The sequence below is a fragment of the Suncus etruscus genome, chromosome 1 (genome assembly GCF_024139225.1).
Source record: "Suncus etruscus isolate mSunEtr1 chromosome 1, mSunEtr1.pri.cur, whole genome shotgun sequence".
Taxonomy (NCBI): domain Eukaryota; kingdom Metazoa; phylum Chordata; class Mammalia; order Eulipotyphla; family Soricidae; genus Suncus; species Suncus etruscus.
In genome coordinates this window covers 174,995,822-175,009,428 of record NC_064848.1, presented here as the reverse complement: position 1 = coordinate 175,009,428, position 13,607 = coordinate 174,995,822, and the positions used below count along the sequence as shown (strand labels likewise).

Genomic DNA, 13,607 nt, shown 5'->3' with positions numbered 1-13,607 from the left:
TAGTTGGGCCAATAATCACTAGGTATGGCTGCTGGGCCCTCTGAACACTGCTTAGGAGAAACAAAAATAATAAAATAATGGCCTGGGGCCAGAGAGATAGCATGGAGGTAGGGCTTTTGCCTTGCATGCAAAAAAGGCACAACTAATCTTTGCTCAAAGGGTCCAGCTATGGGGATCCATGGAGTGATTCCTCTGAGGTCCTCTGTGATTCCATGGAAGAATAGATAGCTCTGGGCTCTCAGTAGGAGGTCCTGTGCCAGATAAGAATGCTCCTGTTGGGGCTGGAGAGATAGCATGGAGGTAAGGCGTTTGTCTCACATGCAGAAGGTCGATGGTTCAAATCCTGGTGTCCCATATGGTCCCCTGAGCCTGCTAGGAGCCATTTCTGAGTGTAGAGCCAGAAGTAACCCCTGAATGCAGCCTGGTGTGACCCCCCCCAAAAAAAAAATAAAACAATGGCCAGATATATAGGGTACTAAGTTTAATCCTTGGCACTGCCAAATTTTACAATAAAAATTTTTTTAATAAAAATAACAAGGAACTAGATTTCAAAGGCTTGAGCACATATACAGAGGTTTGACCACCACACTGCCCCTGACTACCAACCGGGGTAAGCCTTGACCAGGTCATTTTGGGAGTAGCCACTGGGCACTGCCAGGTATGCGTGCCATGCCAGCAATAATATTTTCTAAATGTGTTGGAGGAGCTAGCGAGATAGTACAACAGGAAGGATGTTAGCTTTGCATGCTGCTGACCTTGGTTCAATCACTCCTGACCTCTGAACCCTGCCAGGAATGATCCCTAAGTACAGAGCCAGGAGTAAGCCCTGAGCACAATTGGATGTGAAAAAAATAATAATAATAACAGAGAGAGAGAGAAATCAATGTGACACTCAGAAATTCCCACACTGGAGTGTGGGAATCGGTATTTGTCTTGCAAGCACCAGTGCGGGTTTGATCTCTGGCATCCCATGTTTCCCCAAGTCGGCCAGGAGTAATTCCTGCTGAGTGTCGCTAGGTGTGACTTAAAAGCAAAATAAAAGGAAACAAAATAAAAAGCTACAGAATCTTTTCTCCAGCATGAGACATTCTTGGTCTAAATAGAACACTTTTGGGGAGCAAAGTGATAGAACAGCTAGGACAGCATTTGCCTTGCATACAGACGGCCTAGATTTGATCTCCAGTATCCCAAATAGTCCTCTGAGCCAGCGAGGTGTGATTTCTGAGCACAGAGCCCAGGAGTAACCTCTGAGTGCAGCCGAGTGTGACCAAAAAAATACCCCCCAAATTAAATAAACAGAATATTTCTGTTTAGCACTAATGTTACATTGACCATTTTTTTTTTTTTTTTTTTTTTTTGGTTTTTGGGCCACACCTGGTAACGCTCAGGGGTTACTCCTGGCTATGCGCTCAGAAGTTGCTCCTGGCTTGGGGGACCATATGGGACACCGGGGGATCGAACCGCGGTCCGCCCAAGGCTAGCGCAGGCAAGGCAAGCGCACCTTACCTTTAGCGCCACCGCCCGGCCCCTCATTGACCATTTTTTAATTTTTAACACAAGCATTACAATGAGCCCTCAGAATCGGTCCATTCCTTGGTCACAAAGAATTTCCTAAATTCTTGCCATTTCTAAAAGGCATGCTATGTTCTACGCATAGACAAATCATGCTTCCTAACAATGAATTTCTACAAAGTACAAGTTTCCAATATAAACAATCTTGATTGCTGCTGTAGTTTCTAGGCAATACCAAGTTATGTTCAAGGGGGAGAGGTTCTGTGTGTACTCAGGAGTTACTACTGGAGGCGATCAGGAGTCCATATGAGGTGTCAGGGTTTGAGCCTGATCATGTGAGAGCCAAGGGCCTTACCCATTGTACTATCACCCCCAGCCCCATTACTTTGGACCTAAGTGTACTACCTTCTTTTGCACCTCTTCTTTGTTTCTGGTTCTTGGGTGTTTTTTTTGGGGGGGAGGGGTTTGGGTCATACTAGGCAGCACTCAGGGGTTACTCCTGGCTCTCTGCTCAGAAATTGCCCCGGGCAGGCACGGGGGACCATCTAGGATGCCAGGATTCAAACCACCGTTGGTCCTGAGTCAGCCACTTGCAAGACAAATGCCCTACCGCTGTGCTATCTCTCAGGCCCTCTTTTTTCTGTTTGGGGGCCACAACCCTCATTGCTCTCAGAAATTACTCTAGGGGACCATATGGGATGCCAGGGATCAAACCTAGTTCAGCTCTAAGGCAAGAGCCTCACCCACTATATCACTGGCAGTTCTACACTTCTCAGAATTTGGGTGCAAAGAATGTACCTTATCAGTAGAGCATTTTCTCTGCATGTGTGAAGCACTAGGTTTGATCCTCAACACCAAATATAACGAAACGTGCCCATTTTTCAGCAAAGTCTTTTTCTCCTATCAAAACCATTTGAAACACACTGCTGACCACCCATCACATTAATATTCATTCTTACATTTGTACTACCTAAAACTGGGAAGCACATCCCCTTTATTTTACTCAAATGAGTATAAAATGTTGAAGGTGACGGGGCCAAGATGCAGCAGTCTTAGAGTCTATCTCACACAGTATCACTACCATATCTTGAACACTGAAAGGAAGAAGGGCAAGTAAAGGGACAGATAGGAGTCAGAGCTGGTATCTCCAGAGTGATGTAAGGCCATCTGCAGATATTCATTATCCTAGAAACTGAGACATTTAAAAGAAAATGATAAAGTTTGAGAGTTGGATTGATAGCATAGTGGGTAGGACATTTGCCTTGCATGTGGTCACCCGGGTTCCATCCCTGTATCCCATATAGTCCCTGGAGCCTGCCAGGAGTGATTTCTGAGTGCAGCCAGGAGTAATACCTAGTACCACCATGTGTGGCCCCAAACACATACATACTATATGTATGATCTATCCTGGCTGCCACCAGCCCTGCTCTGAAAAGAAGAAAATGACTGACTAACCTTGCAGAATCCTCGACCAAATCCTCCAGCTTCATGCGGTCTTCAGGTGGCTGCAGCCATCTTTCCAGGTCCTCATCTAGAGTAGAGTGAGCTCTGGCCAAGGGCAAATAAAAAGAATTGAGATTGTGTGGAAAGAACCTTGTTTTTTTTAATTTTTTATTTGAGGTACCATGATTTTTTTATTGTTGTTGTTTGTTTTGTTTTTGGGTCACACTTAGTGGCACTCAAAGGTTACTCCTGGCAGGCTCAGTGGACCATATAGGATGCCTGGAATTGAAACCAGGACTGTCCTGGGTTGGCCTATCGCTGTGCTATCTCTCCAGCCCTTGAAAAGAACCTTTAAACTTGGCCTTTCACTATACACAATGAGAAAAAACGTTTAGTGAGACTGATTCCTTAATTCAAGTGGCTGGAGAAAGTTGTAGTGGTCACTCAAATTCAACTTAGATAATCCCTACATTCTCTTTTATAACTTTGACAGAAAACCTCACCACTGGTGAGGTCACTCTTTCCCAAAGTCCAATGTTGGCTCATCATCAGTTCCCACCTACATGAGTGGGATCATGCATGATCATGCCTACATGTTTACCAGGCTTAAGAACTTTCTGAGACAACTGAGATGAGGGCTGGAAGGACCAGCCCATGATATGAAGCTTACCACAAATATTGATAAGCACAGGGGCCAGAGAGATAGCATGGAGGTAAGGCATTTGCCTTGCATGCAGAAGGATGGTGGTTCGAATCCCGGCATCTCATGGCCTGCCAGGGGCGATTTTCTGAGCATGGAGCCAGGAATAACCCCTGAGCACTGTCCAGTGTGACCCAAAAAAATAAACAAACAAACAAAAAAGATTGATAAGCACAGTTAGAGAAATAACTACACTAACAACTATCATGACAATGGCAGTGAGAAAGACTGCCTGTCTTGAATACAAGCAAGGGGTGGAGGAGCAGCAAGATGGGGGCTTTGGGGATGGGAAGGTTGCACTGATAAAGAGGGATGTTCTTTTTTATAACTGAAACCCAATTACAAACATGTTTGTAATCCTGATGCTTAAATAAGTATATTATAAAATAATAAAATAAGTAATAAAACAAAATAAAATCCACTAATATTATGTAAAATAATATTATGCTGGGTTGGGGAGACAGCTCAAGTGGTAGAGCATATGACTAGCATGTATGAAGCATAATTTGACTCCTAGTTCCTGAAGCATTACTGGGTGTGGCCCAGGTGGGCCCCACAGCGCTGAGCACTGCCAAAAGTACCTCTATTTTGGGGGTGGGGGGTGGGGACCATACCCAGCAGTGCTCAGGGTTTACTCCCAGCTCTGCACTCAGAAAATGCTCCTGGCAGGCTCAGGGGACCATATGGCAGGCTCAGGGGATCAAACACGGGTCTGTCCTCGGTTGACCATGTACAAGGCAAAAACACCCTACCACTGTGCTATCACTCTGTCCCCCAGGAGTGCCCTGTTTTTTGGGGGGAGCCACACCCGTTTGACTCTCAGGGGCTACTCCTGGCTATGCACTCAGAAACCGCCCCTGACTTGGGAGGATGGAACTGCGGTCCGTCCTAGGCTAGCGCTTGCAAGGCAGATGCCTTACCTCTAGTGTCATCTCTACAGCCCCTGCCCTGTTTTTTTTTTGTTTGTTTGTTTTGGTTTTGGGGTCACACCCGGCAGCACTCAGGGGTTACTCCTGGCTCTCCAATCAGAAATCACTCCTGGCAGGTTCGGGGGACCATATGTGATGCCAGGATTCGAACCACTTAACTTCTGCATGCAAGGCAAACATCTTACCTCCATGCTTTTTTTTGGGGGGTGGGGTGGGTTTTGGGCCACACCCGGCATTGCTCAGGGCTTACTCCTGGCTGTCTGCTCAGAAATAGCTCCTGGCAGGCACGGGGGACCATGTGGGACACCGGGATTCGAACCAACCGCCTTAGGTCCTGGATCGGCTGCTTGCAAGGCAAACACCGCTGTGCTATCTCTCCGGGCCCGCTTTTTTTTTTTTTTTTTTTTTTTAATGCTCAAGACTTTAGAATAAGGAGAGCATGCTTTCAGGAAATCTACACAGTCCCACTCATCTGAAAAAATATCCTCTACTCTGGCTTGGTGCCAAGGACTGTGCTGAGTGGCCATCTGTGAGCATTAACTGTGTCTGGCATGGTCAGTCTTTGGGAAAGGGAAGAGAATCCCAATGAGTAGCTAACCTTGGGTGATATGCAAATCACTCTATATTTCTGAAACCAGAAGCAGGTCCACACCCCCTTGAACCTCCTCTTTCTTTTGCCTAGGACAGTGGCAATGATTTTTACTGACAATATTTTGGGAATATGGAAGGGACAGAGTTCATCACACAACAGGCAAAAGTGGGGCCGGGCGGTGGCGCTAAAGGTAAGGTGCCTGCCTTACCTGCGCTAGCCTAGGACGGACCGCGGTTCGATCCCCCGGCGTCCCATATGGTCCCCCAAGCCAGGAGCGACTTCTGAGCGCATAGCCAAGAGTAACCCCTGAGCGTCACCGGGTGTGGCCCAAAAAACAAAAAAACAACAGGCAAAAGAAAATATTAAAAACACATCTTCTGGGCCGGGTGGTGGCGCTAAAGGTAAGGTGCCTGCCTTGCCTGCGCTAGCCTTGGACGGACCGCGGTTCGATCCCCCGGTGTCCCATATGGTCCCCCAAGCCAGGAGCAACTTCTGAGCACATAGCCAGGAGTAACCCCTGAGCGTTACTGGGTGTGGCCCAAAAAAAACAAAAACAAAAAACAAAAAAAACAAAAAAACACATCTTCTGCACTCAGTTTATCTTGTCTTGACAAAAATCCCTTTCCCACTTTCCTTCTCTACTACCCAGACTGTAGACTGTTCTTTCCAACTCTCTCTCTTGTCTATCCTGATGAAAACTATTTAGCCCTTGAAGATTATGATTAAAATTGGATTTACTACCTAAAAGCTACTTATAACAAACACCTCTGATACATTTTTCTTCCTTGCTTTCTTTCTTCTGTAGCTGCTAAAAGCTAAAAGTTCCATTTTAGACTCCATTACTACTGAGGGGATCTATATCACATTTGCGCAGAGAGCATGTCAGTGAGCAACTGCTGAGAATAGTTGCTAGGGATGTTTTTGTTTGCAGAAAACAAGAAGCTGAGATATTCCTTTGAGATATTTCCTGCCCTATTGTCTGTGTTGATGTGTGGACAGCAGCCATTTTGCAACCAGGCGATGACAAGCCTGAAAATAAAGACTAAAGCACTATAGGCAGTCACACAGAAAGGAATGAAGAGCCCTCTGTAGTGACTATACTCAATGGCTCTGCCAGTCCTTGCTGCCAAGCTGGGTGTCTATTGCTCTACAAGACAAATTCAGGTTAGCGTAACAGTGAGGTTTCCAATGACTTGTAATGTCAGGATTCCTAGGGCCAGAGTCAAGATGAGGCAAGTGGTAAAGACTCAAACCCAGGTCTCTTTAAGATGTAGATGTTTGGGACAGAGTGATAGCACAGCAGGTAGGATATTTGCTTTGCATACAGTTGACCCAGGTTTGATTCCGGGCATCCCATATGGTCCCTAGCACGCACGCACGAACGCGCACACGCGCACAAACACACACACACACACACACACACACACACACACACACACACACACACACACACACGCACGCACGCACGCGCACGCACGCGCACACGCACACACACACCACACCTCTGCTCTCAACTTTGTAGATAATTTGTAACTAAACAAGTACAAAGAAGCTCCAAATCAGGAATTTCTAGAGGCAATTTTGTGTTTTTATTGAATTGTGGATAACTGAAATCCCATCTCCACCCCCATACATTTTTGCTTGCTTTGGGGTCCCACGCAGTGGTGCTCAAGGGTTACTCCTGACTGCACTCAGGAATCACTCCTGGTAAGTGTTCAGGGGATCATATAGGATGCTGGGAATCAAAACTCTGGTTGGCCAGGTGTAAGGCAAGTGTCTTTTCCACTATCCTATCGCTCTGACCGTCTAGTCCCTCTTTTATTAGAATATCTAAAAATTATCTTAAATCCAGTTCAATTTTATTTCAATATAAAAATTAATTTTTCAAAGTTGTGGGGCCGGAGCAATAGCACAGTGGTAAGGTGTTTGCCTTGCATGCGGCCAACGTAGGACGGGCCCCAGTTCGAATCTTATATGGTCCCCCAAGCCTGCCAGGAGTGATTTCTGAGTGCAGAGCCGGAGTAACTCCTGAGTGCCATCAGGTGTGGAAGAAAAAAGTAGAAGAAGAAGAAGAAGAAGTAAGAAGAAGAGGAGGAGGGGGGAGGGAGGGAGGTGGAGGAGGAGGAGGGGGAGGAGGGGGGAAGAGGAGGGAGGAGGAGGGGGAGGAGGGGGGAAGAGGAGGGAAGAGGAGGGGGGAGGAGGAGGGAGGAGGAGAGGGGAGGAGGAGGGAGGAGGAGGGGGGAGGAGGAGGGAGGAAGAAGAGGGAGGAAGAGGGAGGAGGAGGGGGAGGAGGAGGGAGGAGGAGGGGGGAGGAGGAGGGAGGAAGAAGAGGGAGGAAGAGGGAGGAGGAGGGGGAGGAGGAGGGAGGAGGAGGGGGAGGAAGAAGAGGGAGGAGGAGGGGGAGGAGGAGGGAGGAAGAAGAGGGAGGAGGAGGGGGAGGAGGAGGGAGGAAGAAGAGGGAGGAAGAGGGAGGAGGAGGAGGAAGGAGGAAGGAGGAGGAGGGAGGAGGAAGGGAGAAGGGGAGGAGGAAGAGGAGGGGAGGAAGAAGAGGAGTGAGGAGGAGGGGGAGGAGGAGGAGGGAAGAAGGAGGAGGAGAGAGGAGGAAGAGAAGGAAGAGGGAGGAGGAGGGGGGAGGAGGAAGAGGGAGGAAGAAGGAGGAGGGAGAAGGAGGAGAAGGAGGAGGAAGGAGGAGGGAGGAGGAGGAGGGAGGAGGAGGGAGGAAGAGAAGGGAGGAGTAAGAGGAGGGAGGAGGAGGAGGGAGGAGGAAGAAGAAGAAGAAAAAGGTTTTATTAAAATAAAAAGCTCTTGGGGCCGGGTAGGTGGCGCTGGAGGTAAGGTGTCTGCCTTGCAAGCGCTAGCCAAGGAAGGACCGCGGTTCGATCCCCCGGCGTCCCATATGGTCCCCCCCAAGCCAGGGGCGATTTCTGAGCACATAGCCAGGAGTAACCCCTGAGCGTCAAACGGGTGTGGCCCAAAAAACAAAAAAAAAATAAATAAATAAAAAGCTCTTGGGCCCGGAGAGACAGCACATCGGTGGTGTTTGCCTTGCAAGCAGCCGATTCAGGACCAAAGGTGGTTGGTTCAAATCCCGTTGTCCCATATGGTCCCCTGTGCCTGCCAGGAGCTATTTCTGAGCAGACAGCCAGGAGTAACCCCTGAGCACTGCCGGGTGTGGCCCAAAAAACAAACAAACAAACAAACAAAAAGAAAAAAAGCTCTTACTTTAAAAAAAATATTTTTGAAAGTTGAAACCTCACAAAAATGACAGGATGAGTGGCCGGAGCAGTGGCGCTAGAGGTTAGGCATCTGCCTTTCAAGTGCTAGCCTAGGGATGAACCGATTCAATCCCCTGGCATCCCATATGGTCCCCCAAGCCAGAAGCGATATCTGAGCGCATAGCCAGGAATAACCCCTGAGTGTCAACGGGTGTGGCCCAAATAACCAAAAAAATAAATAAATAAATAAAAGACAGGATGGGTAAACAAACCAAAAGCTCAACTAGAGGGCAGGAGGAGAAAGAGCGGAGGTTTTAGGTGTTTGCCTTGCATGTGGCCAACTCTGGTTTGATCCCTGCCACTGCATACCGCCTCCCAAGCACTGCTAGCAGTGACCCTTGCTTGGGCACAGCCCAGGAGTAACCCCTGAGTAGAGCTAGATGTGTCCTCCCTCTAACACATCCCAAAAAAAACTCAATAAGGAAAAAAAAAAATGGGTGAAAGGGTTGAAGATACAATAGAGCAAATGAAGCTGCATCAGCTGTGACTCTTTTTTTTTTTTTTTTTTTTTTTTGGTTTTTGGTTTTTGGGTCACACCCGGCAGCGCTCAGGGGTTACTCCTGGCTCTACGCTCAGAAATCGCTCCTGACAGGCTCGGGGGACCATATGGGATGTCGGGATTTGAACCCCTGTCCTTCTGCATGCAAGGCAAATGCCTTACCTCTATGCTATCTCTCCAGCTGCATGTGACTCCAGTTCTAATCCTTGGCACCACCTATGATCCTCTGATCATGGCCAGAGGTCATTTCTGAGTCCAGAGCCAGGTATGACCCAACAATCACACAAACACACAGACATGCACAGATATTCAAATGGTCATTAAAAAGATGATCAACTTAGGGCCAGAGCAATCACACAAGGAGGGCATGTAGCAGATCAAGGTTCAATGATCCCCCGAGCACTGCCAGGAATAACTCCTGAGCGCTGCTGGGTGTGGCTCTACTCCCCAAAAAAAGATGGTCAACATTACAAATGCATATCAAACCCATAATGAAGTATCTCAGAGCATCAGGATGGCTGTTATTTAATAATAATGAAAACAGAATAAGCATTGGTCAGAACAAGCATTGAGCAAGGCTGTGGAGAACCAACCCTCTTGCAACACTAGTGGGAATGTAAAATGGTGCAGCTGCTGTGGAAAATTGTATGGTATTTTCTCAAAAATTAAAAATAGATTTGCTATATGATCCCATTATACCACTTTTGGGTGTATATCCAAATTAAAAGCTTGGCATCTCTAAAGATGTTTATACACCCATATTCATAACAACATTATTTACAAACGTCAAAAGGTGAAAGCAAGATCCACCAACAATAAAATTCTTTCTCTCTCCCACGTCCCTCTTCCTCCCACCCCCAACATATAATGGAATTCAGTCTGATGAAGGAAGAACATTCGGACACATGCTACCTAGATGAACTATGAAGACAGGCTAAGTGGAACAAGAGTTACAAAAGACATATATTGTACCATTTCACTTACACAATGCCTAAAAGATAGTCTCATAGAAACAGAAAATGGAGGCCAGAGGTAGAGACAGAACAGAGGTAGAGATCAGGTTCCTCCCCCTGATTCCAAAGTCCCACCATGAGTAATCCCTAAGCATAGAGCCCAGAGTAAGCTTTAAGCACAGCCAAGTGTGAAAAAACACACACACACACACACACACACACACACACACACACACACACACGACTGGAAAGATAGTACAACAAATAGGGCTTTCATTTGCCTTGCATGCAGCCAACCTGAGTTTAATCCCTGGTACCCTATATGTCCCTCAGCATTGCCAGTGTTAATTCTTAAGTGCAGTGCCAGGAATACCACTAACTATCACTGGCTGTAACCTAAAAAGTGAAAGGAAAGAAAAGAAAGAAAGCCGAGTTTTAGAAGCTGAATGAAGTAGGGAACAGGCAGTTGTTGAATTGGTTTAGTTTCCATTTTGAAAGATGAAAAAATCTGGGAACTGGATGAACAATGATGTGAACTCATTGCCCCCCTATAAACTGCAGGAGCGATAGCACAGTGGGTAGGGTATATGCCTTACATTCAGCCAACCCAGGTTCGATCCCTAACATCCCACATGGTCCCCCAAACTTGCCATGGGTAATTTCTGAATGCAGAGCCAGGAGTAATACCTGAGTGCCACAAGATGTGGCCCAAAAACCAAAATAAATAAATAAATAAAACATGGAGCAACATATTGTATAATAAGTACAGTACTTGATTTGTACATGGCCAACCCAGATTCAATCTCCAGTATCCCATACTGTATCCAAGCCCCACCAAGAGTAACCTGAGTTTCTCTGGGTATGACCCAAAAAACAAAACAAACAAACAAACAAAAAACAGAGAGATGCTAGAAGGACAGTATAGCATAGTTCACTGTCCAATTTACTGTCCCTCAGACATTGGAAGGCTAAACTATATTTAAAAAAAATATGAACAAATTCTTATACACATTGCACATATCTTATTTTGAAGAAAATGGAAACAAATATAATATTTAAAATGAATAGCAAGGGCCTGAGTGATAGCAGAGTGGTAGGTTGTTTGCCTTGTATACAGCTGACCTGGAACAGAGCAGGGTTTGATTCCCAGCAACCCATATGGTCCCCTGCATCTGTCAGGAGCAGTTTCTGAGCTCAAAGCCAGGAGTAACCCCTAAGCACTGCTGGGTGTGGCCCAAAAACAACAACAAAATAAATAAATAAAATGAGTAGCAAGTAAAGCTAAAGAAAATAAAATAAAAAAGCAAGTAAAGTTAAATTAACAAACTTACCACTGTGCTATTACTCCAGCCCCACTTACATTATTATTATTATTATTATTATTATTATTATTATTATTTTGGTTTTTGTGTCACACCCGGCAGTACTCAGGGGTTATTCCTGGCTCTAGGCTCAGAAATTGCTCCTGGCAGGCACGGGGGACCATATGGGGCGCCGGGATTCGAACCGATGACCTCCTGCATGAAAGGCAAACGCCTTACCTCCATGCTATCTCTCCAGTCCCCCCCACTTACATTATTTTAATGGGAACTATGAGCTTGCTTTTGGCATGTCCCTAAAGGTTGGGGTAGATTAAGAACCCCTGCCCAAGACTGAGAGGAGGAGTTGAGAGGCACAGAGAAGGAGGGAAGTCGGAGTGTATGGCGCATATCCCACACATGTGCACTGAGGGCCTGGGACGAGTTGGCAGCTGAGCAGAACAGGATAAATGTCCTTGGTGAGCCCATGTGGCCCACGGGCAGTAGTCTGAGGACCCCTTGTACACAGCCAACCTGGGTTTGAACCTTGGCATCCAATACAGTGGTCTCCAGAAAATCACTAGGGAGGGGGGAAGGAGGAATGGTGGGAGAGAGGGAGGGAAGGAGGAAGGGAAGGAAGGAAAGAGGAAGGAAATAAGGAGGGAAGGAGGGAAATAAGGAGGGAAGGAAGGAAGGAAGGAAGGAAGGAAGGAAGGAAGGAAGGAAGGAAGGAAGGAAGGAAGGAAGGAAGGAAGGAAGGAGGAAGGAAGGAAGGAGGAAGGAAGGAAGGAAGGAAGGGAGGAAGGGAGGGAGGGAGGGAGGGAGGGAGGGAGGGAGGGAGGGAGGGAGGAAGGGAAGGAGGGAGAGACGGAGGGCTGAGGTAGTAAATTTTGCAGATTTAGTCACATTTACAAATATTAAATGGATACTGTTGAGGAATAGGATCTATTAGGATAAAATAGAGAGTATTTCTTTCCTATTCCTATTTCTCAATATTAGAAGGAAAATGCATAGATTTTAAATCCCTTTTAAAAGTCCAACTTTTCCTGTTACCTCTCTGTGTCTTCCTCTGTATTCTGAGATTCTTTAGTCCAAAGCATATTGCTATCTTCTTTATTACTGCTAGTTTCTTCTAAGTTCTTTTGATCTGAAAACATTTGAAAAACTTTATTACAGAGAACAAAAGAAAAAGGTGGAGAAAGTCTTAAAATGGAGAGCAAAGACACAGGGCTACAGAGAGGTCCCTACAAGAGACGCACTGGTTCCTGTCTTGGGAGAGCAGGGCCAGGTGGCAGCCTGCAGGCCACCTGTGTTCACAGCAGCTGCTTCTGGGGCCCTGGGAGCTCTTTGGTGCCAGGTGAAGCTACAGGACAGCCTGCTTGTGCCAAGCACGAGACAAATGGAGATAACGAGAAAAGGAAGTCAAGAGATCCTGAAAACAAATTGCACAACTTTGCTTTGTGGGACAACACTACTCTCACTTGTTAGATGTTTCAAAGGAAGAATTTGGGTGGGAAAGGGAGTACCCGTTCATGCATGCCTGTCATTTTACATATGCTATCTCGTTTCATGCTGACAGCAGTTCTCAGAAGGGAAGGAAACTGTCATTTGTTCAAAGTATCTTAGCATGTAATAGGGTCCTAAGCATTAAGCTATGTACATGTAAGATCGGAGTTATTGTCCCCATTTTACAGATGAGGAAGGATGAGGCTCAGAGTACCACCTAAGTTCCCTGATTAGAGTAAGCAGTAAGCCCTGAGCACTGTAGAATGGGAGCAGAGAGACAGATTGCCAGATAGTGCCAGGGAGATGACTCAAAGGGACAGAGTGAGTGCTTTCTTGCATGTATGAGCATGGGGTTCAATCCCCTGCAATGCATGGTACCCAGCACCATCAGGAGCAACCCCTAAGTGCCAAGTCAGCAGGAACCCCTAAATACTACCAGGTACAAACCCCAAAACAAGCAAACCAAAGTCTACCAGACTATATATATAGCAAAGTAGTAGATTTAAGGTAAGTAAGGTAAGGTAGAGATATGCCTAACCTTTAGGTATACCCCTTTCTCCTCCCATAAATGTGCTGCCAAGGATAGTATCAGAGCAGGGGCTGATGGAGAAGAGCGAGGTAGTTCACTTACCAGGTGCAGAGAGGCTCGGATGGAGTGCTGCTTTCTCCTCCAGTTCCAGGGATGAGGATTCCTGCTGCTTCAGGTACTCTGTCACAAAGCAAAAAGTAAGAGGCCCTAGTTCCTTTCTGTGCATGGCACTCTATGCTCTAGGGCAGGATCCTCCAAAGGTGGTCCTGGAACCATCAGCTGTAGTGTCCCCTGAAAGTTTGCTAGGTAAGTGAATTTTTGAGTGGGCTTTACTCAAGTCTACTGAATGACAATGGCAGCCTGAGGTAAAA

At 46.5% G+C, this 13,607-nt stretch overlaps 1 protein-coding gene across 1 annotated transcript in view; it reads right to left on the bottom strand.

The window, feature by feature from the left end:
- The window catches only part of TEX14 (testis expressed 14, intercellular bridge forming factor), a 105,852-nt gene that overhangs the window by 7,789 nt on the left and 84,456 nt on the right, over positions 1-13,607 (bottom strand). The window contains 3 exon segments of the mRNA XM_049764792.1: positions 2,968-3,060; positions 12,255-12,348; positions 13,339-13,416. Of these exon segments, the coding sequence (XP_049620749.1) occupies positions 2,968-3,060; positions 12,255-12,348; positions 13,339-13,416 (265 nt within the window).